The 26,272-nt window shown below is 42.8% G+C and overlaps 3 protein-coding genes across 5 annotated transcripts in view; 1 reads left to right on the forward strand and 2 right to left on the reverse strand.

Moving 5' to 3' along the window:
• The first annotated feature begins 2,141 nt into the window (after positions 1–2,141).
• Positions 2,142–8,742, forward strand: rbm42 (RNA binding motif protein 42). 2 transcript variants are annotated; one of them, XM_084027071.1, is made up of 12 exons: positions 2,142–2,397; positions 2,669–2,725; positions 3,344–3,479; positions 3,564–3,633; positions 4,096–4,200; positions 4,430–4,584; positions 4,838–5,002; positions 5,624–5,758; positions 7,434–7,551; positions 7,791–7,888; positions 8,239–8,335; positions 8,498–8,742. In XM_084027071.1, exons 2-12 carry the CDS (start codon positions 2,670–2,672, stop codon positions 8,608–8,610), a joined length of 1,248 nt encoding a protein of 415 aa, XP_083883197.1. In that variant the 5' UTR covers positions 2,142–2,397; position 2,669; the 3' UTR covers positions 8,611–8,742. The 2 variants fall into 2 exon arrangements, with proteins under 2 accessions (XP_083883197.1, XP_083883198.1); XM_084027072.1 differs by having other exon boundaries at positions 2,145–2,397; positions 4,138–4,200.
• Positions 8,743–8,894: 152 nt separating this feature from the next.
• ppox (protoporphyrinogen oxidase) lies at positions 8,895–14,488 on the reverse strand. Its single transcript, XM_084027070.1, has 13 exons — positions 14,385–14,488; positions 13,503–13,589; positions 13,018–13,152; positions 12,798–12,913; positions 12,269–12,401; positions 11,812–11,956; positions 11,027–11,220; positions 10,768–10,828; positions 10,404–10,522; positions 10,142–10,255; positions 9,849–9,998; positions 9,648–9,690; positions 8,895–9,561 (listed from the first exon to the last, which is right to left on the reverse strand). Exons 2-13 carry the CDS (start codon positions 13,584–13,586, stop codon positions 9,422–9,424), a joined length of 1,434 nt encoding a protein of 477 aa, XP_083883196.1. The 5' UTR covers positions 13,587–13,589; positions 14,385–14,488; the 3' UTR covers positions 8,895–9,421.
• Positions 14,489–17,542: 3,054 nt separating this feature from the next.
• The window catches only part of dyrk1b (dual-specificity tyrosine-(Y)-phosphorylation regulated kinase 1B), a 44,806-nt gene continuing 36,076 nt past the window's right edge, over positions 17,543–26,272 (reverse strand). For both annotated transcript variants that reach the window (XM_084027532.1, XM_084027531.1), the window contains exons 3-13: positions 24,400–24,519; positions 23,579–23,767; positions 23,051–23,198; positions 21,967–22,116; positions 21,256–21,392; positions 20,510–20,656; positions 20,088–20,228; positions 19,784–19,904; positions 18,971–19,153; positions 18,739–18,842; positions 17,543–18,133 (exon numbers count right to left, since the gene is read on the reverse strand). In XM_084027532.1, the coding sequence (XP_083883658.1) occupies positions 17,618–18,133; positions 18,739–18,842; positions 18,971–19,153; positions 19,784–19,904; positions 20,088–20,228; positions 20,510–20,656; positions 21,256–21,392; positions 21,967–22,116; positions 23,051–23,198; positions 23,579–23,767; positions 24,400–24,519 (1,956 nt within the window). In that variant the 3' untranslated portion in view covers positions 17,543–17,617. The remainder of the gene's footprint in view (positions 18,134–18,738; positions 18,843–18,970; positions 19,154–19,783; positions 19,905–20,087; positions 20,229–20,509; positions 20,657–21,255; positions 21,393–21,966; positions 22,117–23,050; positions 23,199–23,578; positions 23,768–24,399; positions 24,520–26,272) is intronic.

The raw sequence follows: 26,272 nt of genomic DNA on the forward strand, positions 1-26,272 counted from the left end.
AATAGTAAGCCTTTTCACACACACACACACACACACACACACACACACACACACACACACACACACACACACACACACACACACACACACACACACACACACACACACACACACACCAGGGTTGCCAACTCTCACACTCCTCTCTCATGCTCCCGGCGTGACACTCCCATTTTGTTTGTGTGAGTGACAGCGTGAGATTGATGGTGAAAGCATGAGTGTCACGCCAGGAGCATGAAAGTTGGCAACCCTGCGCGCACACACACACACTTGCCAAAAGTATTCACTCACACATACAAATAATTGACATCGGGTGTTCCAATCACTTCCATGGCCACAAGTGTATAAAAGCAAGCACCTAGGCATGCAGACTGTTTCTACAAACATTTGTGAAAGAATGGGTCGCTCTCAGGAGCTCAGTGAATTCTAGCGTTGAACTGTGATAGGATGCCACCTGTGCATCAAGTCCAGTTGTGAAATTTCCTCACTCCTAAATATTCCACAGTCAACTGTCGGTGGGATTATAACAAAGTGGAAGCGATTGGGAATGACAGCAACTCAGCCAAGAAGGCCACTAAAATGACGGAGCGGGGTCAGCTGATGCTGAGACGCAGAGGTCGCCAACTTTCTGCAGAGTCAATCACTACAGACCTCCAAACTTCATGTGGCCATCAGATTAGCTCAACAGTGTAGAGAGCTTCATGGAATGGGTTTCCGGCCGAGCAGCTGCATCCAAGCCATACATCAGCAAGTGCAATGCAAAGCGTTGGATGCAGTGGTGTAGAGCACGCCACCACTGGACTCTAGAGCAGTGGAGACACGTTCTTTGGAGTGACGATTCACGCACGCTTCTCCATCTGTCAATCTGATGGACGAGTCCGGGTTTGGCGGTTGCCAGGAGAACGGTACTTGTCTGACTGCATTGTGCCACGTGTAAAGTTTGGTGGAGGGGGGATTATGGGGTGGGGTTGTTTTTCAGGAGCTGGGCTTGGCCCCTTAGTTCCAGTGAAGGAACTCTGACTGCTTCAGCATACCAAGAGATGTTGGACAATTCCATGCTCCCAACTTTTTGGAACAGTTTGGGGATGGCCCCTTCCTGTTCCAACATGACTGTGTACCAGTGCACAAAGCAAGGTCCATAAAGACATGGATGAGAGAGTTTGGTGTGGATGAACTTGACTGTCCTGACCTCAACCCGATAGAACATGAAATGTGTAACATTAATTATTACCCTGAGCTGGGCCTGGAGATTGTGCTTGCTGATAATGAAAACACTATTAACTATAATGGGACAATAATTAATTTTACTTACCCAACAATTACATGTCAAAATGACAGCTCTGAATGGGGCTTATTATTTACAGTGTCCGACATTCTATAAAGACCCACCCACTCTGCTTGGCTAGTACTCCTTGCCTTCTTTGTGTTAAGTTTATTGCTGACAAACAAGATTGGATGGTTGGTAGGATGAATGATTACACCTCAGATGTATCTGCATCTTTTTCTTTTTTCTTTTTTTTAATGATGCTATGCATGTTGCCTGTATGGATGTAATTAAATTACAGATGGGTTGGGAAATAATTGACCGTTAAACTTAATGTAGGTAAAAGGTAAACATGACAGCTGTTATTACTGTGGGAAGAAGAAACAGTAAGTAATAATTTGTCGATCAGATTTGAAACCTCACAAACAGTTGTTCAGTTTGATTTAATCAATAGTTTATAAAAGAACATGCTAATTTGACAAGAAAATGTTTTCAGTATATGATTGTTAAGATTATTCATTTCTTGAATTCTGTAAATACTACTCTAAATTGCCCGTAGGTGTAAATGTGAGCGTGAATAGTTGTCTGTCTCTACATGCCGGCCCAGCGATGGACTGGTGACCTGTCCAGGGTGTACCCTGCCTTAGACGATGGATGGATGGACGGACTGTAACCATTCTAATCCACACTCCGTACCAGTTGGTGGCGATATTGCGCCGAATTAATGCTTGCAATACATCTCATGCATAGAAGAATAACATTTAGAACAAGTGCAACACTCCAAAGCACAAGGTGGCAATAATGAAGCCGTAATACGCTGGTTGCCCGCCGCCATTCAACCAAAGCACGCGAAGAAGAAGAAGTACGCGAAGAAGAAAGCTGGGCTTCAATGGAGTACACCCCCCCTCCCAGCTAGTGCATGATTATTTCTTGTTTAATCATGTTTATTCCTACTAGATAACCAAGTTAACTAGCGTTGAATTCAGGAAGCTTATTTCACAGCGGTTAACGTTAGTGGTTGATACAGTAGAGCGAGCTTCATCGCTAGTTTAGCTAGCTTCAGTTGTGCTAGCTAACAACGCTACTTAGCTTAGTTTATCAAGCCCAGCGTGTAAGCGCCAACGTTATAGTTTAAGGTAAGTACAGTAATTGATAACTGTCCTGTCTTTGGTAATTGGAATAATGATAGATAAAGACATCACATAATCCCCTGTACAAACTAATAATACTGTTACTTTTCTAAAAACGTAATGTAGCGTACTGGGGTTTTACGCTAAATGTCAACAATGGGGCCTTTTGCTGTGGACATATTTTACCTCGTTTCCAAGTATTCAGTAGTTACATTGTTATATGCGTTAGCGAGCCTGGGACTTCGAGTGGTATTGGATCAATGTTTTTATCTCATAGCATGGCGCTGAAGTCGGGAGAGGAGCGTCTGAAAGAAATGGAGGCTGAGATGGCTCTGTGAGTATAACTGCTTTACTGTATCAGTTCACCCAAACTACGTACTACCAATCAATGTTTTAGGTGGGCACAACTCCAAGACCCTTTAATCACCGTTTCCATAAAACTGCTCGTGTATATTGTGTTTAATAAAGTTACTTGCTCTGCCACCCACACCACATCCATCATCATCATTTTGTCCCATGGCTGTTGTCATGGTCACGTTAGTGTCCACAACCTACACAACTAATACACACTGGTTGAGCAGATTTATTCACAATTTACTTGGAGAAATCCAAGCTTGGACTGAATTACCACATTACAAAATAGTTTGAAAAAAAAGCTCACAGTGGGTCAGATTAAAGCTGTTTTAGGTGCAGTTTATATGGTGTAGAGCCCATGTTAATATGGCACCGAATGGATATACACGAGCCACATGGAGGGTTGTGGTTGAGTTGTTGGCACAGTTTTCAGAAACAAACTAGTTTCTCAGAAAGTATCGGCACCTAAGACTAAAACTATCCGTCTTGATGCAGTCGGAAGTAAGTGAGAAAATGAGACATTGAGAAAAGTGTTTTTAATTAATCTAGTCACCTCCAGAATTGATGTCTGTCCGTCTCTATGCTTCTCTTGCTGTAGATTTGAGCAGGAGGTTCTCGGTGGTCCAGTGCCAGTGACAGGAAGCCCACCTATTATGGAGGCAGTACCCATAGCGCTTTCTGTCCCAACGCTTCCATTAGTGCGATCCATTATAGGCACCAACACCTACAGACAGGTTTGTACTGTTCTATTAGTATCTGGAAAATTATGCATTCGTCTTTTTAAACTCCATTCACCCTGTCTTCTATCTCACTCTTAGGTCCAACAGACCCTAGAAGCCAGAGCTGCTAGTTTTGTTGGTCCTCCACCACCCGTCTTTGCAGGACCAGGTGACCATTTGCTCTCAGATATTCTATATAAATACACTAACTTGTGTTTTTCTGTAATATACTAATGTAGTAAGAACTCTATTCACCATCATTCAAAATAATTTAATTAAGGGTGTGATGATATTGCCAAAGCACTAGTAACACAATTCCAGGTTCATGGCACAATACACTCAATATTATTACCAAAGCTGGAATGGAAACAAACTTCTCGTACAACAATATTACTGGTCAAAAGTTTGGAGTTACCCGTTATATTGATGTCTTTCTACCTGCCTTCAATAATGACATTTTTAACAGAGACAAAGAGTCTAATTCTGACAATTATATTCGTATCTTTCATATAGTAGCGCTAGAAAGGTGTAATTGTCTAAGATGTGTGGCAGATTAATACATACGTGAAGACTAACCAAAGTTTAGAACGCTCTCAAAGTGCTTAAAAACCAACATGCTGTCTCTTTTTAGACATTTCATTTACACCAACTGTGCGACTTGTGTCTGTCCCAGTCCCTCCAGTACGTCCTCCCATGCTGAGACCAGCCTTTGTCCCCCATATCCTGCAGAGACCTGGTAAGGTTACCACTAAAACAGTATTTCAGTAGAAATGTTAGATGTGATTTTCAAATCAATCAATCTGTCCCGCGTGGAAATGATATATGAATGGAAACTCTTTCCTCGCTTTAGGTCTGGGATGTGACTGAATTCCGACTATAAATTGACCTTTGCTTCCTTTCTTGATTCTCCGCCTTCATTCACAAAATGGCTTTCATGTTGATATCTTACCACTGTGCTGTTTTAGTTGGTCCGAGGCTCCAGATGATGCGTGGTCCTCCAATGGCGCCTCCTCTGCCCCGGCCTCCTCCACCTCCTCCCATGATGCTCCCTCCTTCCATGCAGGGCCAGACACCTCGGGGTCCTTCCCAGCCCATCCAGCACATGGCTGCTGCCCCTCAGGTCAGAGCTCAAAGAAGCAAAACCGTGTTGGTACGACATCCAACCCGGGGTTTTGCATGACCATACTCGTGTGAGATTTTTCGGCAATACTGCTTTATGTCTTACTGTGATATTGTCAATGGTTCCTACAAATAATACTGAGGTTAACTTAATTTATCACTTGTGTCCGCATCATAACCTTATCTTTAACCGTTCTTAAGTCCTTGTGTCTCAAGTTCTTGCGTTTCTGTGTCTGTTGGTGCGTCTCACTCAGGTCCGCGATATGGGCTCCATGGTTTCAGCCCCACCCGTAAGACAGGGACCCCCGCCTCCTGTCAAACCGACACCGTCAATCATCCAGGCAGCACCAACCGTGTACTCAGCTCCTCCTTCAGGACATAAAAGAATTGATGTTCGGGCTCAGAGACAAGCCAGAATGGTATTTACATGTTGATTGATATCTTACAGGCATATTCAACTGTTGGCACGTGGGCCAACTCTGACCCCCCAATCAATTTGGACTGGCCTGTGAAAAGAGGCTTTTCTTTACAGCGCAAAGGTCATTGAACACTCCGACACAGATGAGCAGAAGCAAGTTATTTAGACCATCAAATATTGATTTTCGTCTTCTGTGGGAAAGATTACAATCAGCGTTGATATGCGGACAAATAACTGTAGTAGGAAACATGACACCCAGGTGGACACGCTCATTTTTGCCCCTCTTCTAGCACAGTGCCATGTGACACACGTTGAAGTTAATTATATGATAATGATAAATAAAACGAACAGGGATTTGGACAGCTGTTATAATTAACGTACAAAACATGCAGTAAATATGCTCTCCACAAGACCACAAACATTCATTTTACTTATAAACTTCATCAACACTCATCCAAGCTCTTGGTATTTCCACTGTTCAGTTGTAAAATCCTGCATATCATTGTTATAAAATGGTGTCAGGAATGGGTGGGTTGGGGGGGGGTGGTATGCATCTGAAACAGGGTGCTGCTGTTGTAGCATCAGGTTGGCCGTTCATGAGACAGTGATGTGGCTCTTTCAGGAGGAGCTGGCTGCGCGGGTTGCAGAGCAGCAGGCAGCAGTGATGGCAGCCGGTCTACTGGACAAGAAGGAGAGCGAAGACAACAGCGCCGTCATCGGACCCAGCATGCCAGAGCCTGAGCCCCCCCACATCGAGGTACATTTGAAAACATTTGTCTCGACTGTTAACTGTGTCGCTCCCATGCGTGTCCTTTCATACTGTGGCGTTAGTTAAGGATTCAGTGAGGAGTGTGCACAATGTGGCCCAAATTCTGTGGACACAATCGTGGAATTCGAAGGAACCTTTGGTTATTGGTTAGAACTTTTAATAGCAATAATTTTAATGTGGAAATGATTGTGTAGTGACGTCCCTGTTAGGTGTAGGTTTGTTGTATAGATGGACAAATAGACGAGATTGAAATGTTTCTAAGATGCCAAATTGATCAGGAAATCTGATACCCAAACCAAACAACCCAGAAGTAGCCTTTGTGGGTAAACTGTCAAATTTCAAAGCATTCAGAAAGTATTCAGACATGTTTCCCTTCATCCATCTACACTCAAAACACCATAATGACAAAGTGGATACAGAATAGTAGGAATATGTACAAATCTATTAAATTAAATATTACATTGGCATAAATATTCAGAGCCTTTACTCAGTTGTGAGTTGAAGCACCTTTGGCAGTGATTACAGCATTGAGTCTGATGCAACAAGCTTTAGTTTACACACCTGCATTTGGGGATTTTTGGCCTTTTTCTGCTGATCCTCTCAAGGTCCGTCAGGTTGGATGAAGACCGCCAGTGGACAGCCATTTTCAGGTCTCTCCAGAGATGTTGGATCGGGCTCAAGGCTGGGCCTTCTTCGGGTCATTGTCCTCTTGGAAAGTGAACCTTCGGCCCAGTCTGAGGCCCTGAGCACTCTGGACCAGGTTTTCTATTAAGCATATTGCTCCGTTCAGCTTTTCCTCAACCCTAACCAGTCGCCCAGTCCCTGAAAAAGCCCCTCAAAGCATGATGCTGCCACCACCATGCTTCACCTACCTTAGACTCTCACAGTCAGTGTCCTTAAGGTTCTTTTTCTGCAAACTCCAAGTGGGCTTTCATGCATCTTTCACTGAGAGGCTTCCGTCTCAGATTGTTGCAGTGATGGTAATCCTTCTGGAAGTTTCTTTCATCTTCACACAGGATCTCTGGAACTCTGCCAGAGTGACCATTGGGTCTTCTTCCATTTAAGAATTATGGAGTCCACTGTGCTCTTGGGGACCTTCAATGCAACAGACAATTCTTTGTGTAGCCTTCCCCAGTTCTGTGCCGCAACTCATTCCTGTCTCTGAGCTCAGCAGGCAGTTCCTTCAACCTCATGGCTTGGTTTTTGCTCTGATATTGCCAGCTGTGAGTCCTTATATAGACAGGTGTGTGCCTTTTAAAAAAAAATCATGTCCAATCAGTTGAATTTACTACAGGTGGACTCAAATCATGGTGGAGAAACATCCCAAAGATGATCAAGAGAAATGGGATGCACCTGAGCTACATTTCAAGTGTCGTAGCAAAGGGTGTGAAAACTCATGTCTATGTGATATTTCAGTTTTCCCTTTTGAATAAATGTCTCCAATTCTGTTTCCACTTTGTCATTATGGTGTGTTGAGTGTAGATTGATGAGGGGAAAAATAAATTAAAGGATTCTAGCATAACAACAAAATGAAGAAAGTGAAGGAGTCTAATGCTTTCTGAATGCTGGTTACACAGAGACGGTCAGAAGGCCTCAGTCATCAGTTCTTTTCTCTTCCTGTGTGTCGTGTGTGTGTTCGTGTGTGTGTGTGTTCGTGTTCCAGCCCGTGGAAAGCATTACAGAGGACAAAAAGAGAGCGAGGTCGGATAAGGTGAAGAAGTGTATCCGTACTGCAGCAGGGACCAGCTGGGAGGACGCCAGCCTGCTGGAGTGGGATTCAGGTACAAACAGCTGCTGCACCCGAAGGACTCCGTCTTGGGTTAAAACAGCTTTCATGCGAGAGATTTTTTTTTTTTTTTAGCTCGGATGGTCCCATTGAGATTTAAATTCCAAGGTCTTTGGAGCACAAATAACAAAAGACATTAAACAAATCCAGTTGTCGGGACAAGTACATGTCAGTCAGTGTCAAAATAATCCTTAATCCTGTTTTAACATCTCGTTTGTGTCAATTCTGTTGCAGATGATTTCCGTATATTCTGCGGTGATCTTGGTAATGAGGTGAATGACGACATACTGGCCAGAGCCTTCAGCAGATACCCGTCTTTCCTCAAAGCCAAGGTTGGTTGATCTTTTTGTTTATTGGCTTTGTTTACCTTCTGCAATCACTTTAAGAGACTAATGGTGTTAAAGAGGTCATTAGTACAACAATAAGTACAATTTTACTCACCTGTCTGGTGAGTTGGAGTACAACGTTAATATTTATGTGTTCTGTATTATTTATACTTGTTTATTATTATCTTGTTTACTTATTTACCCTGTCACAAAATGTGACAGCAGTATTTGTGTGGCCCACATCCATTTTCATCCATGTATCATAACCTCATCTTCCTCAGGAAATAGATGTGATGCGTTTTTTTCTCAACAATTGTTTGGACACATGAAATAATCACAAGAATTGTCATCATCAGGTGGTGAGAGACAAACGCACGGGCAAGACCAAAGGCTACGGCTTCGTCAGCTTCAAAGATCCAAACGACTACGTCAGAGCCATGAGAGAGATGAACGGTCAGCCTCTACATTTTACACTGTGTTGCTCCTTGATGTAGAAATTGAGTGGGCAGCATAAACTGAATTTTTCCTTCCATTTAGATTTCTTTGCCGGGGTGTAAATTTGACTTTTCACACAGTTGCTGTTGCGTAACCGTCTCACTCTTTGCGTTTGTCCAGGGAAGTATGTTGGCAGTCGTCCCATCAAACTGAGGAAGAGCATGTGGAAGGACCGCAACATGGAAGTGGTGCGCAAGAAACAGAAAGAGAAGAAGAAGCTGGGCCTCAGATAGGGACAGTGTGTGTTGGGCTGTCCGGTGGACAGACGAAGACCTGCGAGACTCTCATCATCGTCATCTGTACAAACTGAGATTGTATAGGTGTTAACTCTTATTTTCTTCCTTAAATAAAAACAATATTTCTTAGTTGCTTTAGTCGCTGTTCATTTTACTGGAGTGCATACATTTTTCACACAGCAGTACCGATACTCGTTATTGAAACTGGGAAACGCTGCATATTCAGTTGTTCCCAACCTGTTCTTCTTGTGTGGCTTCACTGTGGACATGAGAAGTAAAAGGACAGTCTGACCAATGGCATTTGCTTAACTTTTATTTATTTATATATATATCCCCAAATCACAAATGTGTCTTAGCTTGTTTTACATTCACACATGATCATATGTGTCCCACAGAACAAACAGCCTGTAGGTACATTAAGGCTTTACTGTACTTAAAGTGCAAGTCACATCAGATGTACTGAAAAGATGTAACGTCAGCCTCTTTGAACCAGATAATCACTCAACCTCATACTTTAAAGACACTAAAATTCAATATTATTCCCACACAGTGGTATTGAAGAAAATATTGACCTATCTTGACATTTCCAGGAAAGTCTGGAAGCTGCTCAGACCACGAAAGCTGACCTGCAGATTGACATTAATGACCAAGATGTGTGTGCTTGTAGATGAGTATGAGGTCTGGAATCTCCTGTGTGATGATATAATACAGGTTCAGACTAATGGATTCCTCCATGACGCCAACAAATCTAAAATGTTTTACCTACAAGACATAGATCTCCATCCTTAACTTGCTGTCTATTCCAGTGTTAACCAACTCCAGCTCCCAGTAACTCCTCCGCAGCTGTCCGTCCACTAAAGATGACATCGTTGACGGCCACGCCGTCGTAGGAGGAACCAATCAGAGATAGTGAGAGATTGTTCTCCCTTATGAAGCTTCGCATGGACTCTGGAAAGGCAGACAGATCCACCTTAAAATGACGTTTCACAACACCATGTGAATGTCGAATGTTTAGATGTAAACGCATCACTCACCTACTCTCCGGGAGTGTCCTAGATAATACTGGGGTATACAGTCCTGACGGGAGAAAAACACCAAAGACTTTGTCACTGTTACGGTACAAAGATGACAAATATATTCAACTACAACCTCTAACAAATGTTTTTAATAGTAACAGAATCCTAACTGCTTGTTTGGTATTAAACAGTTACTGGTTTGGAGTCGATAAGACATACCCTGTGTAGATTCACCCGACTCCAACTGGGTGCTGTGGTGACTCCCAGGTGGCAGCGTACTGCCTCAGTGGCTCTTGCTAAAAGATGCTCCTCTGTTACTGCTTCTGGGGCCCCAAACGTTTCCTGGAACCAGGCCCCACCCATCATCACCTGGAAGAAGAAGTCATGGCCTTAGAGGTGTGGACTCGGTGTGCTGGACCAGAGCCTTTTAGCCTCTTTCAGCTCATCGTTCTGGTTATCTAAAACATGCAGTGGTGTCTGTCTCTAGTTCCCCTCCCAGTAAGTGAGTATACCGTGAGTCTAGTAGTCGGTCCATTGGGTCTGTTATGTTGAGGGAATGGTTCAGAGTCATAGACCACTCCCAGTAAACCACGATCCTCCGACGATGGAAGCAGGTGACCAAAACCCTGTCGACACACAGACACAGTAAAACAACAAGCTGCTAACACAGTTATTGGTTTGCTATTTATAGATTTTGTTTAATATACATCTACCACTTTCTAATCCAATCGAGTCTAGTGTGTGTGTGTGTGTGTGTCCGACTGTAGTTCTCACCACTATGGGCAGGACGGAACCCTCGTACTCCAGATTTACCACGGCAACTGTTACCGTGGCGATGTTCTGCAGTGGTTGGATGAGAGGTTGAAAGGAGGAGGGCAGGATTGAGGAGAGGGCTGGGGGGGCAGAGGGAAGTGTAAAGGCAAGAAAATGATTTTATTTTTGTCTTTTGTCATTTTCCTTGTGGATTTTGTCATGTTAGAATGAGTTGTATGATTTCTCATAAAAAAAATACTAAAAACTCTACTTTAGGTACACATTGAAGGCCTGCAAACATCAGGAGAGCTGATACAATCCAGTGTGTATTCATTCATGTAAGACAAAACATTTTAATCATATAATAATCATAACCATCACTTGCCTTTAGCAGGCAGAGCAGAGATGATGTGGTCAGCTGATATGACTCCATCCTCCAAACTGATCTAGAGACACACACACACACACACACACACACACACACACACACACACACACACACACACACACACACACACACACACACACACACACACACACACACACACACACACACACACACACACACACACACACACACACCATGTTAAACCAGCTCAATCTGAACTTCACATTCACAGTCAAGTCAAGGTTAATTCACCAACCTTCCAACCTGTGGCTGACGGACTGATCTTTTGAACAGCTGCCTCTCTGTGAAGCTGCACCTTCCCGCTCTGCAGCAGGTACTCAGTGATGGATTCAGGCAGGGACTCCACTCCCCTCCTCAGGGACCATTGGGCCCACGACTCTTCAGCAGACCTTTGAGCCAGAGGGCCAGGGGGGACCACAGGAGTGGGACCTGCCAGTTTCCACACAAACCACTTTAGTCCAATGAGGCACGCCGAGTACAGGCGACATGATGTAAGCATTACTCATAGCACACACGCCATGTATGTAGCATAGAAAGGTGACATCCACACTCCTAATCCCACCTAAAAAGCTTAGATTGTTCCATTGTTTCTACAGCCAAGCATGAGAACTTCCTTATAATAATGTGTATTTTGAACATTATTGCATGTAAACATGTTCAACTACAAAACTGTAAATGAGCATATGTCTCCTTTAGATGTAAATTACACCAATAGAGTGCTTCATTCAATATCAATCATGTGAATGGAAGCATTCAGTTGCATAAAATGCCACCACCAACGTGTTGTCTGTCCAATATACTATGTATATAAATATATTTCTTTCTTTCTGCTGGGTTATTCTGGTAAAGACTGAAGACAGAGATGTTGATCACATGTTTTTGACTGATTCTTAGATTGTATGTGAGGTGTTTCATGAAGGGGTCTATGCATTCAGTCTATTCTGTGTCATGTGCCCCCCATAAAACCCAACAGTACAATGAAACAAAAGCACCAACAGTGAGGTAACAGCGGAGGTGTACCTGAGCCCAGCAGCATGCCCAGGGTCAGCGAGCCTCTACGCTGCTCTGCGTTGTACAAGACGGGAAAACAGGAACGCACGCTCAGCTTCCTGCAGTCCCCCGCGAACACACCACGACACAAACTGTCCACAGCGATGTCTGCCAGCTACACACACACACACACACACACACACACACACACACGCACACACACACACGCACACGCACACACACACACACACACACACACCAACACACACAGGAAGAAATTGTGATACAAAATAACATCAAACAACATATTTATCGCCGCATAAGACAGACTTCGGCAGTCGTACTAGTATTGTTTTAAGGCAGACTTGACAAAAATGTGAAACTCTTCTTGGGGAATCTCTAATATAAACTTTGGTTAAGCTTTGGTTTCCCAGCAGGACATCACCATTAAATGTGACTGAAGAGCATCCTGACCCTGATCCCTCACCTCCTTCCCCAGCCTCCTAGAAACAAACGAATGGATGGACTCGTCGTCCTCCTTGCCTTTCTTCACAAGCATCTCCATGGCAACGCTCAACAGGAGGGGACGAGAGAAGGGTGGTACAGTCCTCAAAAGTCCACTGAAGGAAAGACAGAGAGACAGAAAGAGAAGGGAAATTAAAATCATAAAGAAATAGTCCAAACACAAAATGTTACATACCAGACTAACGTATCCGTTCATATTCATCTCATGTTCTACAGGAAATATTCCTTCACAATGGAAATGCAACAGAAATACACCCAGTGGCCACTTTATTAGGTACACCTGTACAATCTGATGCAATCCAGAACCGAGCTGCCATGACATCAACACAGATAATAATGTTCATAAATAGATAGAAGATAATGAGGTCTAAAATAAATGTGCTGTTGTGCATGTACACAAGAGGTGTTTTACAATAATAACCATCGCATAACAAGCCAGAGCGTCTTTTCCCCGATAGCAGAATGAAACGTGTGGAGCAGCATTTTCTTACCTTATTCCTGACGGCATCCTGTGGAGCTGACCGTTGACGTACACATATCTGTTCTTGGAGGCGACATGACTGTAGGTGACGGGCAGAATCTCCCCCCCCAGACCCAGGTCATCCACCTAAACACGCAAACACACCATGAATCCATCCATCCTTAAATTGCTGATAATAAAGTTCCATCTCGTCGTATCTCAAAATGATTCATCAACGCCTTTGAACTCACCATATTGAGCGTGTTGCGCCCCACTGCCCCAGCAGGCCGAATGCCTCTGGGTCCGTGTTCAAACACCGCCCCATCTGACCTCCTGGTGGACCACAGCCAGCCTCCCAAGCGACTGCTGGACTCCAAAACAATGACCTGGAGAAGAGGAGAGGCGGTGATGTTGAACAGAAAGATAGTCCATAGACAGTAGAATGCAGTATTGTTGTGGCCTCAGTCTGAACATTATATTTTGTTTACACATTTGATTCATTTTCAGTGAGTTACTTGTGTAATCAATGCGTTATAAGTTTCCCTGTAGTTATTCTGTAAGCTGAAAATTGTCCTGTTGGACTTTGCTTTACTTCTAAATCAATATTTATCAAATAAATAAATAATGAATAAAAATTACATTACATTTCACTTTGATAACCAGGGTTAGAAAAGAGCTACTGGGATTTTTTTTTACAACATGACAGTATGTGTATGTGTGTGTGTGTGTGTGTTACCTTGGCAACCTGGGGGCTCTTGCAAAGGTAGTAAGATGCTGCCAAACCCCCAATCCCCCCTCCGAGGACCGCAATTGTTTTCATTGGCTGATCACAAACAGAAATGACAAAAAATAAGAGGGCTTTATGGAAGAGAAGAGGAGAGAGGACAGCAGAGTTCAGGGTGTGTCGGCTAAATGAGGCCTGTTGATAATGATATGGAAAACACTTTATCAGGCGTCTCATTCTGTCGCCCAGCTGTCAGTCTAACTGTCAACCTTTACAAGCCTCACACAGGACTTTCTTCAAGTTTTTCTTTATTTAAAACTACAGAAATACACTGGAGCTTCTCTCCCACCTGGTTCATCTCCTTTTCTTATATTTGCTCATTGGACCAACATTGGTTTCTATCTTTTGACCACATTTATATGAAACAAAAGTGTCTTATTATGGTGCTGTAAAATGGGCCACAAATGTGTGTACGACGTGTTTCAGTCCTAAATAATATATTTAAACATTCAAATTAAGAGATAAAAACAAACAAAATGTGTTTATTACAGTCAACAGAGGCTCTTTGGTGAAGTTTGGTGAGTCAGCTGTGAGAAGCTGCTGTGTATCTGTAGCAGACCCTTCTTTACTTAGTTAATGAAGGGTGACGTTCACGGACACGGAGCAGTGATACCGAGACACTGAGCCATTAACAAACACGACAACATGCTTATATGTAACACAAAAGCAGCTACGTTTACTTACACTTGACTTCCTGGGCAGAGATACCGGGATATGATAACGTTAAGCTAACCGAGGCTCAGACCGCAGCGTAACGTCAACGTTCAAACACAGCTCACACTGCCTTCGTCATATTTGGCTCAGTATGGATGAAACTAGCGGGGAGAGTCTTACCTTTACTCTGGACAGTCCGGTGGTCCACCTTCAGCTCGCTGCTGTTCCGACACCATCAACCACACCACTTCCGACCCGACTCCTTCACAATAAAAGCATCAGCGCAACGATTCTTCTTCTTCATGTTTGATGACGTGACGAATAATGACGCGCTGCTCTATCGCCACCTACTGGTGTGGAGTGTTCCCGGTATTACAAATCTGGACCACTGCAACTACTAACTACGTCCTACTAATACAGTTTATGACGCAATGTTTGCCTCTCATTCACTCACACACTGATGGTGCTTGATATTGCTGGTTGTAAAAATAACGGTATACCTGCATACATGCTGGATTGAGAAGAAACATTGCTATAACTATCAGTATTAGTATAATTATTTAAATATTTGAGACAACCCTTCAGTTCACTACCTATCAATGCATCAGTAGCCTAGTAGTAATTATGATCCCTCTAACTCCGCATATTTGTTGACTCGCATCATTCATGAATGTGACCGCTGTGTGTGATAAGCAGGAACCAAGCAAAGAGGTGAGTGTGTTATAATAAAGCAGTAAACGTCTCATCGTCTTAACCTGAGCTGATGATGAAAGTGATGAGTTGTTTCCTCCATCTTTGTTGTCAGTTGACATATAAATGAAGGATAAATGAAAGTATGGAAGTTGAGCTGTCTTTTTCAGTTATATTTATTTATGTATTACTTTTAATCTAACAAATTGTAGCAAATGACAGAGAATTAATCATCATTATGGGATTAAATCTCTATAAAACCTTTAAAAGTGTTTGCTTTAAACACGGTGAGAAGAGATACATTTTAAAATCTGAGTAGCTTTGTTGGAGTTAACATTTTACATTTTATTTATATATCTCCAAATGTATAAAAGCCCTAAAAATGTTTTTGCATAATTTGTTACATCATAAGTTATTTTGACATTACTCTACCACCCTTATTGTTTTTGTCATGGGATGACCTGAAGTGTGCCAACGTACCATCATGTTTCTGGAAGTAAAAGTAATTTTCTTAAAAAGGTGTCTATGTGAAATTTTCCACTATGACAACTTTTATAATAAGACATCTAATTATTGTTGCAGAATGACAATAATGTGGTAAAATGAAATGTAATATTAAAAGTAAGGCTAAGACCAAGGATGATTACTGATGGGATAACGAGAAGACACAGGCTGATGTGCCCGTGGGGTGAGAGACCAAAAAATGATGACAACAACACAATCATAAGAGATGAAAACCAACCCCAAAGATAGCCAAAGTAACAAACGTGATGCAAAACAAGCACAGTGTGCCATAAAACAACCAGAAAGAGATGGAAATCAAACGCAAAAAGCCATCAAATAACTACAAAGAGACATTAAACTACCACAAGCAATGTGAGGCTTGTAATCATTCTGTGGTCTCCTTTAGTCTGTTTCTTTGAGAAGGGCTCTGCTGAAAAACCAGTGTAGCACATGGAAATTCTGCAACTGCAAATTGACTCTATTGATACACGAGTGCTTGTCACTTTATTGTAAACTCAGTAAAAGTGTCCCTTTCAGGATCCTGTAGGAACTTGGACTTGATTTTTCGAAGGTAATCAGATCTGATGGTCAGTAGTCCGCCGATTCACACGTTTGAATCAGATCTTTTGAAGCAAGTTTGAGCCAACTAATCACACTCTGTGGTACACGTCCCAGGTCAGGCAGCATGGGTTACCATGGTGATCACCTCTAGTTGTCAGCAAAGTCATATGATTATTAGATTTGTGTCTTGTTCATTTATTGAACAGTGAACACTGTTTACTTCCCTGGGACATGGACTCTGAGGTCCGGTAAGAGTCGTAAAGGCACCAGAGAAGCCGAGCGTCAGAGCTTCCTGTGTGACCTGTGGATGAGCTTCATGACGTCATGAGGTGGTGGATCAGATTAGTAGGAAGAAAAGCGGAGATCTGATGTTTGTTTGACTTTGGTGTGCAAAAGTATACTCTTTATTCTTATTATATATCCAACTTTATTTTGCCCCAAACCCCTCCCCTCCACCCAGCCCCCACAACCGGTGGCATTCCCATGTCACCAGTTACTGTCACTGTTACAATAGCCAATCAGAGCTCACCTGCAGAAAGAAGGCAACCAAACAAAGAAGAGCAGAAAAAAGGGTTACTTTCAGTTTGTTTTTTCTTGTTAAATAGTAATAAATACATTGAGATGCAGTGGTTCTTACTTTATCCTTTTCTCTTAAGCAGAAGGGTTAAAAAGTTTTTTTTTTTATTTCTGTTTCTATTTCTTTTTATTTCTTTATTGATCTGTGTTGGATCTTTAGCAGCAATCCGGACCAGTTGTCATGGTGATTAGCAGCACAGAGAGGAGGAGCTGTCTGGAGGAGAAACACAACAGGAGAAGGAGGAGAGGAAGAAGAAAGCAGGGGGAGGGCGAGGATGAGGAGGAGAAGGAGATCCCTATGAGCGCCAGGAAGGCATCAGTGTCCTTGCCCCCTTCTCCTCCCTCCACCTCCCTCCCTCTCTCCGTACTCTGTCACGACCAGGTGGAGAGCGACAGAGGGAGGACACGAACTCTAAGAAAAAGTGAGTTTAACGCAGACAGGAGTCCTGAATCACACATATGTTGGTGTTTTCTCCCTTTGAAACCAGCTTCTGTCTTCTTGATGCAGCAGTGTGTATGTATCTGTGTGTGTGTGTGTGCGTGTATGTACACACACACACACACGCATATATAGAGTATGTGTGTTAAGACTGCTCGTCTCTAGGGACTGTAAATAGGAACATACTAATGTCAGAACTAACCAGTGTGAACATGAATATGTGATCTTCCGCTTACAGCCACCACATGGAGTAAAATGGAAAAGCATGGCTCCTCTCTCTTTCCTCTTCATCCTCCTCCTCCTCTCCAGGCTTAAACAACAACCAAGTAGAACACACAACTCCTCAAACCCGAGAAAAAATCAAATAATATTAAACAACAATAATAATAATAATATTAATAAAAACAAACTTGTGACAATCATTCCTTTCCAATTACAGTCGCAACAAAAGACAACAAACTAAAACAGGATAAAAGGAGAGTATTCCCAGCATCTTCCTCCTTCCTCCTCCTCCTCTCATGCAGTACAAACTGTCTCCTTCAGCACAAAGTTCACCTCTTTGTCTCTGAACTCTGGCTGTATGTGTGTAGCTGTAGTAGTTGTAGTTAAAATTGTATGGCTTTAGGGCATGGTTCAGGTTTTATCAAGAGTTGGCTGGCCCCTCGTCTGAGTCCGGCCTCCCTCTGCCCCCCGCAGCGGGGTTATTGTTGTTGGAGGCAGGGTAGTAGTCCTCAGGGGGCGGGGCTTGTGGCCCTGGGGCGGTGGGGGCCGTCCGAGTCCGGAAGGCAGACAGTCCGATTGGCAGAGCGAGGGGCAGGGAGGCAGAGCCAAACTGAGAGGCCTCCATGGAAGACACCGCCCCCAGGTGGTGCAGCCCTAGGGACACGCCCACATCCATGCTGTCACTCATCTGGGGCGAGGATCCCTGCTGGCCCCCCCCTCCACCGATGCCTGTCTGTCCGCTCTGCCGCAGGCCACGCCCACCGTTCCCGTGGTGGGAGTAAGTTGGGTGCGGGTGGTGGGGCGGGTCCAGGAAGTGGCGCTGGTGTTGTTGGGAGGCAGCCGGCTTGTGGAGCAGCAACTGGGTGTATGCTGGGTCCTGACCCCCACCTCCACCATCACTGCCTGGCCACATCCTCATCTGCTGCTGGGAGGGAGCCTGGTGGGGGAGACACGGAGACACGGAGGTGAGACACGTTCAGAGTAACAGCCCTGCTCTGACGAGGAAACCTAACGCAACACGACCTGCATCCACCGTTCACCTGCTGATTGCCGAACAAGTTCCCTCCACTAACTATGGGCCCTGCTCAGGAGGTGAGACCAAATACAAGTTCTCAATACTTTAAGTGGTGTTTTACTACTGCATGTGCATCAACCAGGACAATAACTCCTTTAAAACCACCTAGCAGTGCAAAGAATCATTCCAAAGGATGAAAGGAAAATAAAGGAGGTGTGGTTCCGGCGGTAGATGCTGTTTCCGGCCTTTAGCTTGTGCTTATCAATATGCCACTTCTTCTACTGGTGGGTGTTCGCCCCAACACTTGCTGACCAAACAGAGGTCATCCCACTGTTACCTTTTTAATCACACGTTCAAAATGAGGATGGTTTTTCAGTTTGCTAGGGTCGTAGATCAGAGCTGCGTAGATTACCCTCTGTGTTCCACGTGACCATCATGTCCCCGATATGCTCCAATAAAGGCCATGACTCAAAGCTGTCCTATCAGTGTGTATGTAGAGGTTGTAAGTGGTGCAAAGCTGTGTGTACCTGAGGGCTGGTCATCTCATAGTCTGAATGTGTAACAGCAGAGTTGTAGTAGCGGTTACTGTAGCGGTAGTTGCGGTTGTCATTGGAAGAACCACTGGAGCCACCTGGAAATGGAACAGACTGGCGTTAAACTCACGCTACTGTTGGCTGCGCTCACATATTTTTGTCTCGTCGCCATCCACCAGGGTGACAAGCTGTGGACTAAGAGGAGAGCAGACAGTGTGTATTTTACCAGAGCTAGAAACAGAGCTAGTAGTGGAGGTTGAATGGGAGTGGTCCATGGCAGGAGAGGTGGATGTAGATGAACTGGTGTTGGTTCCTTCATCTGTCGTCTTCTTGAAGAAATTGTGCTGCAGGGCGTAGAATGGCGTGATACGGCTTTTGGGGTCATAGTCCAGCATGCGCAGGATCAGGTCTGGAAGGGAACAAACATGAACATGATGATGGCGATTATATTTCCTAGTTGCAGCAAGAAATAGATCGCCAGCAACCACACTGACGGTAGCAGAGTCCAGGTGCACAAGTATGAACAGACGGCACCATCTACTCGGTTTGAATATATCCAAATATTCTTCCTTAAAAAACACATAGATTAGAACTATTCATATCTATTTCTGCGTATTATGTTCATGACAACGTTTCTGAACCGGTCGGGACAAAAGCTGTACTGCAAAAGAGAAAGAATGGCTCATTCATGGAGTTGAAATGAGGAATTATCTATATGATCCCGCCTCATTTTCACGACGAAAACCTAAAGAATTGACTGAAAGTCTCCTATTGCTGTTGGCTATGAATTTTATGTCATTGTCACAGCACAAGCTATTCCACCCCAACCTTTATTAGTGGATTTAAAATATTTAGGAGAATAACTGCAGAATTGACCATGTAGGAAAATAGCCTTCCATATTCATTGTCATTTATATGGAATTGACTGCTGCCATATTGGCTGTATTTATATTGACTTAAAGACATCTTGGAAATATAAACCGATCCTTTTGGGTGAACAGTGTCTATCGCCCCAGATCAATACAAAGTGTTGGTTTACCTTTAAACTTCAGGTAGTCACAGGGGGCGTGTCCTGGCTCCCCTGCCCTTCGCCCCCCTGGGCCCCCAGTCTCTACACCCAAAATCTCATGAAGACGCCGTGTGGCCGGGGGCTTATACTCCTGGAAAACACATGCACATGAACTTTGACACTCTTCACAAAATCACGTCTTGTACAGTCACTGGCAGTGCCACATTAGATTCTTGTACATCACATCACTTCCAAGAGTTAGAAGACAAAAGACTAAAAGGTGAAGGTTTACTTTTTAATACACAGTTGTAAATGGTTCTTAAAGCAAAAATACCTTCTTGATGTCCTTGTTCTTCTTCACTGTCCACAGACCATCTGACAGCTTGTCAAAATACTTCCTGGCTTTAGGAGCTGCATCCAGCATGTGGCTGGGTGGGACTCCAAGAACCTCCACAATCTTATTCATCTGGTCAACCTGCACACACACACACACATTAGCAGTCTTTGCATCCTGTACAAATAATAATAATAACAACAAGATAATGGAGGAGACGCACAATCATTATACACTCCATCCTATTATGCATCATGACACATTTAACTTGATGAATTGTTAAATGTAGAGCAATGAGAGAACATAGAGGAAAGCATCCTCAGCACATGTTGAGTCAAACATGAATGTGGACAGGATAATAGTACTGACTCAATCAGCAAGCCCTGCGTAGCTGATATATTTGTGGCGGTGTGGGTTTTTACCTCATTGGAGCCGCTGAAGAGGGGCTCTCCTGTGTGCATCTCCACCAGGATGCATCCCAGAGACCACATGTCGATGGCCAGGTCATACGGCATTCCCAACAGAACCTCAGGAGAGCGGTAAAACCTGCTCTGGATGTACTGATAGATCTGACAAGACAGTGGAGAGGAGTTCAGACACTTAACGCTCACATGTGAAGAAGACTTCTATTATGTCTCCCATCATGTCCAACCTGCTGTAAATGTTGCCTCATGAATAACTCACAAGCACACTTCATTGACAGGTTGAATTAAGATGAAGTCAAATGGCACTCATGTCAGTGTGTTGCCTGCTATTCCAGGAGCTGTCCACTGTGAGGCGCCATGTTCTACTCGCAGAGCAGCAGCATAGTCAGTCAACCACAGTCTTTTTAATGCTGTTCAGGAAATGAACCCTTCACACTAAAGCTTAACTGACCTCAATTTATTTTCTTGGAGTTGCACTGAATTTTCCGGAAACAAAACAGCGCTGTCAAAGTAAGGCAAACTAGACTGGCTCACATGCAGAATGTAATACATTTAGTGTGCTAAAGTTAATGATGTTATACACAATTCTTAATAAACCTTTTATCTAAGTGTTAACTGGGACATATGTAGTAGACATTTCTCCATCATTCATTCTAATGACTAGGATCATGGGCGGGGGGCAAGTAGGATAGATAATATATAATAATCCATATTTAGAAAGTTAGTTTGTGGATGGTGCTGACCCTCTGTCCCAGCTGGCAGGAGGACCCAAAGTCGACTATCTTGATGGCGGATCTCTTGGGGTTACACAGCAGGATGTTCTCAGGTTTCAGGTCGCAGTGGATGATTGACAGCTCTGGAGTGGCCAGGAATAATAACGCTGTGGAGAGAGATCACTCATTGACTTTGGAAACCTCTTGCATTTATTAACCTCTTTTATAGTCTTTTTAACACGGAATTTCGTGAAATTGAAATATAATACAACTGAAAAAACATGTAAAAACATACATAATGTAAATTTGATTGTATATAGATAAATAGAAAAACAATAAAATAACATTTATTTTCAATAAAAAGACTATAAAAGTATGCGGTTACATTAGTGCTCTTCCAGAACACACTGACAACTACTAAACATAAATATTCAATATACAAAATAGTATAAAAAATATAAAAGTCCAATATAAATTAGATCAAATATGTAATTGTTCATTGATGCACTCACAGACAAAAATATACCGTAGGATAAAGCTTCCATCATTATCTTGATATGCATTTCCATAATTATTCCATTATGTCTTTTCTCATTCTTAATGTTATTTGACCTACAATGTTCTTCCTTCCTTGTTTGACGATGATTAAAAACTGCACTTGTCCTCTTTTTTTTCCGTCCACTTGGGGGCAGACAACAACAAGCTTACAATGGTGACATGTCGGTGTTTCCATCCACCCACCTGTACAGAGCTGCTGTGCAAATTTCCTGGTGAGGTTGAGGGAGACTCCTCTGAAGTTGGTGTTCCTCAGCAGATCGTACAGGTTGTAGCTCAACAACTCAAACACCAAACAGAGATGGTTCCTAAACATAAAGTGACGCTTCAGGTGGACTGCACAGAGACAGATTGACAGACACACACACACACACACGCACACACACACACACACAGACAGAAGGGAGACAAGGAGGAAGGTTAAGAGATCAACTGAAACAAGCATCAGGTGAGACAACAGTACTGGACATTTATATTATTTCATTATTTTTCTCTTTTCTTTGAAAATCTGTTGGCTTTCAGATTTAAATGCCACTTATATCCCCACATTTCATATCAAAGCTGATACAAGAGGTCATAATTGTATTCATTCATAATTCATTCTGACCTCAACCATTATGTCGAGTTGTCATGCTATGTGTCAGCCTAATAGAACAGAACGTTAAAGCTTCTGAAATGAACAGCTCATGGTTCCTAAATAGAGCTTTCAATAGCATCATCATCAGTGGATGAAGATGTTTTTAAATTGCAGATTGTGAGATGGCTCATGTGTCATCCTGCAAGCAAAGGTATGTTGATAACAGCATTGTCCATGACAAATTAACTGTCATTATGCTTTTGTGTACTATTAAAAGGTGCTTAATTTAATAGATTATTTGGAATATAAAAGATATAGCGTAGTAATGTCTACCTGAGCAGAGAATGAAGTCACCCTCCCTCTGTGTGTGTTGTTATCGGAGCTTCTCTGTGTTTTGTTGCATGCGAGTCCCAGTCTGTGTGCCCCCATTGACACATTCATAATAAAGTATAGCCGGTAACGCTTTAGAGATGCTTCATGCCTTGCATTGTGTCTCTATACAATACTGGGAGTTCTGACATCATGAATACTCCAGATGTTTGACCCTACTTTGACCAATCTGCCCATGTTGATGTGTATGAAGACAACTAGTGTAGCACAGAGCCACGCCCTTGAGGTTGTACATGTGTAATATCTGACCCCTGTACTCTCACACCCCAGTGTAATATGTATGCGTGTGTGTGTGTGTTCTACCTATGTAATATTTCATCTCAGTGTCATGCTTGTTCATGAGCTCCAGCAGGCGTAGTTCAATCTGTGCCTGGTTTAGAAATGCCTTCTTGTTCTTAATGATCTTAATGGCAACCCATTCCTGCTCATGGTGGTCGTAGGCCTTTACCACCTGTAGAGAGAAACATATGTTTAGAGTTTTTCATGTCATTCATTAGACAGGGAATGGTTAGAAGCCTGATGTCTCAGGCTGTAAAAACGTTGGTTTGGCTTTGTCCTGTCATGTATATAATAATAACGTTGTTTCAGAAAAATGATAGCAAGTTATTGTCTTTTATGCAAACACGCTTGGTTTAGAATTTTGCTCAATTCAGACATTTTCACGTTTTGAATAAGAGACCTTGTAGAGGTTTGCTTCTTGATACACTAGTGGTGACGACAGCTCAAACTGTTGCTGTTTATAAGGAACCATGGTCCTCTATGAGGAAGGATTTTATGAACTATTATTACTGGATCCAGTTTTCACAGTGAAGTTTCCTTCGCCAACCTCACCTGTCCGAACGAGCCCTTCCCGATCAGCGAGTCTATCTCATAGCGGTCCAGCCACTTTTCTCCGTTTTTGACAATGTAGTCATAGTTGTCGTCGTCATAGCCGTCGTTGTAGACTTTTCTCTCCTTCTTGGTGCTGCTGTCTTCTGGAGGGACCTGCTGGGCCCGTCGCTTCTTCTTAGTATAGTACACCTGTGGATAGAAAGAAAAACAGCTTAGGTTCCCAGCTCTGCTCCATGGTACCCCTAGAGCCAACCAACTTTCTGGCAATCTTCGTTCATCAGCACTAAACTTAACAAATTCTTTGAAGAAGGCACCAAGTAATGGCCAATCAAAGGCAGAGTAGGGTCTTTGCCCAATGTGGGTGTGGGGGAAATCAATCAAAGTACCCTAAATAACAGGTCCTGCAACTGCCAATTTGGTATGCAGATGAGACAACTAGTGTGTCATTGGTTAAGTTATCACGTGCCAATGGTGGCTATGCCAGATCTCAAGATCCCCGAATCACCTGTACACCACTATCATTATTACATCATCTTCTTTGTTGGATTGCCAGGAATTTAAGATGAAGTTCGGAAACATTTGTGTTAGAAAATGTTGTTAAATAGCTTTTGTTTTACTTAAGTTAATATATACTTGTATATTTTAGTCGTTTGTAAGCAAGATTTACTTTATGCAGATTCTATGCGACCCTGTTTCCATCCATAAACAGTAAAAAAGTGGTGTGGCTTAGTCTGAGGAAAACAGGATTAAAGAAAAGAAAAACACAGCATCAGCACGTGTGTGTGTGTGATATAGCATATCAGATATTACATGTACCATACCTCATTGATGTGCTTGTAAGTTTTGATGAGGTCAACAGATAGTTTCCTCAGTGGGGCGCTGGCAGGGTCTCTGAAACTAGGGGGGATCCTCCGCTGGAGTATGGTCATATCAGACAGCACCTACAGGGAACAGCGACACGTTATACACAGAAAAACATGAAAACATTGTATATCAATTAAAACACATCACACAGTTCACCTTTGCACCACCAGAGTCTGTTCCATATAATGACCAATTAAACTAATACCTCCAGACACTAAAAAATAGAATCTACTCGCATGTATATAACTTAATGGACTTTATCATCAACTTCATTACATTTTAATTAAATTAAGTTTGTTTCATTGTGTGATTTGAGTGAATCTGAACCAACCAAAATATCCAAACTATCCCTTTAAGATGTAAGATTTGTAACTTGTACATCGTTAACATAGTTTCTTTGTCAAGGCAGCGTTTCCTTCATTTTCTCTTTACATTTAATGGGATCTTATTGACTGACCAGATTCTATGTACCGTTAATGATATACTGATATAGGAACCAAGAATGTAAAGAGCAGTTTATGATGTAGTTTGGCTGCGAGGGTTAATCAGAGATTGTATGGCATATCTTCTCATTTTAAGCTGCTGCCTAAAATTCATGTCCTGGGGGTTTACATTAAACAATGTGAAGGAGGAGTAAAGTAGAGACTTAAGATGTCCAGTCTGTCCCGGGCCACAGTGAGGATGCTGACTTGTGTCATCAGTTGTTGATGGCAATTTTCATTGAGTGGACACATGGACTGCTATTCCTCGCTCACATAAATTCAATTTAGCAGTGTTCATCACTTCTGGTTGCCTGAACCACATTAATCTGCTCCTCAGAGTGTGAAAGAGCAGCAGCTTCTCACTCAAAAAAACCCATCATGTAGGCCACATGCAGCCATTATCTCATTCTCTTACTCTCTTCCAAATCTTGAGAGCTGAGGTGACTAATGAGGACGGTCAGGTAAACAGAGAGCTTTGCTTAATAGCACAGCTGGATCTCCCCCACCATAGTCCTTAGCCATGGAGAACATCATGATCCTTTAAGTTAAGATATCTGAAGTCCTTCATCTGAGGCAGCTGCTCTCCCTCACTGACAAAACATCTTCCTCAGAGAGATTGCTGTGGGTTAACGCTGCTACAAGCCACAGAGATATCTTCCACAAATATCAGACGGACCATCATAACGCTGCAACCCTGAATCATCTCCACACCTCAACTGCAACTCCAGTCCTGGTCCTACACAGTCTATCATAAAGAGAGGTAACATGATGCAACCTCATTAAGAGTCAAATGCTCTTCTTGACTCAACACAAATGCCTTGAACGCAGCTCTACATATTCAGAAAGCATCTCAACAGAATCCAGATGTTCTTCAGGTACTCTGCTGCACCCAGAAGAAAACGGGCCTTGTTCTCCATGGATCTGAGGTGCTACAGTTGGCTTCTTTCCTGGACCGTGGCATGAGTTTCACCAGGTAGCAGTGTGATTCATTCAGTGTGATTCATCCAGAGCTCGCACTGATTGGTTATAAGATGTTTTGAGTCACCAGCTGCCGGTAAAATCTTATTTCATTGACTCACTCAGCTTAAGTGTTTAGGACTGCGCTGCAGAGCCTACAGTATGCTGCCAATAGAAAATATTACAAAATATTGTTTTGTTTAATTGTTTTTCTCAGTGAGATAAGACATTTTTGACATTACTGTGAATTTCAGCTTGAATGTCTTGTGAAAAAACTATAACGCTTCAGATATGGACATTTTTCAGAATTTCTGACACAATTCTTTGTCTGTAATATTTATTGTAAAATTTGTCTATTTATTTATTTTTTCTTTCTCCGTTATGCGTGGAC

This window comes from Eutrigla gurnardus (genome assembly GCF_963514095.1).
Source record: "Eutrigla gurnardus genome assembly, chromosome: 14".
NCBI classification, from domain to species: Eukaryota; Metazoa; Chordata; class Actinopteri; order Perciformes; family Triglidae; genus Eutrigla; species Eutrigla gurnardus.

Bases quoted from the DNA above. Each gene is read 5' to 3' on its own strand.
- rbm42 (XM_084027071.1), top strand. From the start codon at position 2,670: ATGGCGCTGAAGTCGGGAGAGGAGCGTCTGAAAGAAATGGAGGCTGAG. The intron at 3,634-4,095 runs GTGACCATTTGC...GTCTCTTTTTAG, and splicing joins ACCCGTCTTTGCAGGACCAG to ACATTTCATTTACACCAACT. The intron at 5,003-5,623 runs GTATTTACATGT...TGGCTCTTTCAG, and splicing joins CTCAGAGACAAGCCAGAATG to GAGGAGCTGGCTGCGCGGGT.
- ppox (XM_084027070.1), bottom strand. From the start codon at position 13,586: ATGAAAACAATTGCGGTCCTCGGAGGGGGGATTGGGGGTTTGGCAGCA. The intron at 10,256-10,403 runs GTGAGAACTACA...GTGTGTCGACAG, and splicing joins GTTCCGTCCTGCCCATAGTG to GGTTTTGGTCACCTGCTTCC. The intron at 9,562-9,647 runs GTGAGTGATGCG...CTGCCTTTCCAG, and splicing joins AGGACACTCCCGGAGAGTAG to AGTCCATGCGAAGCTTCATA.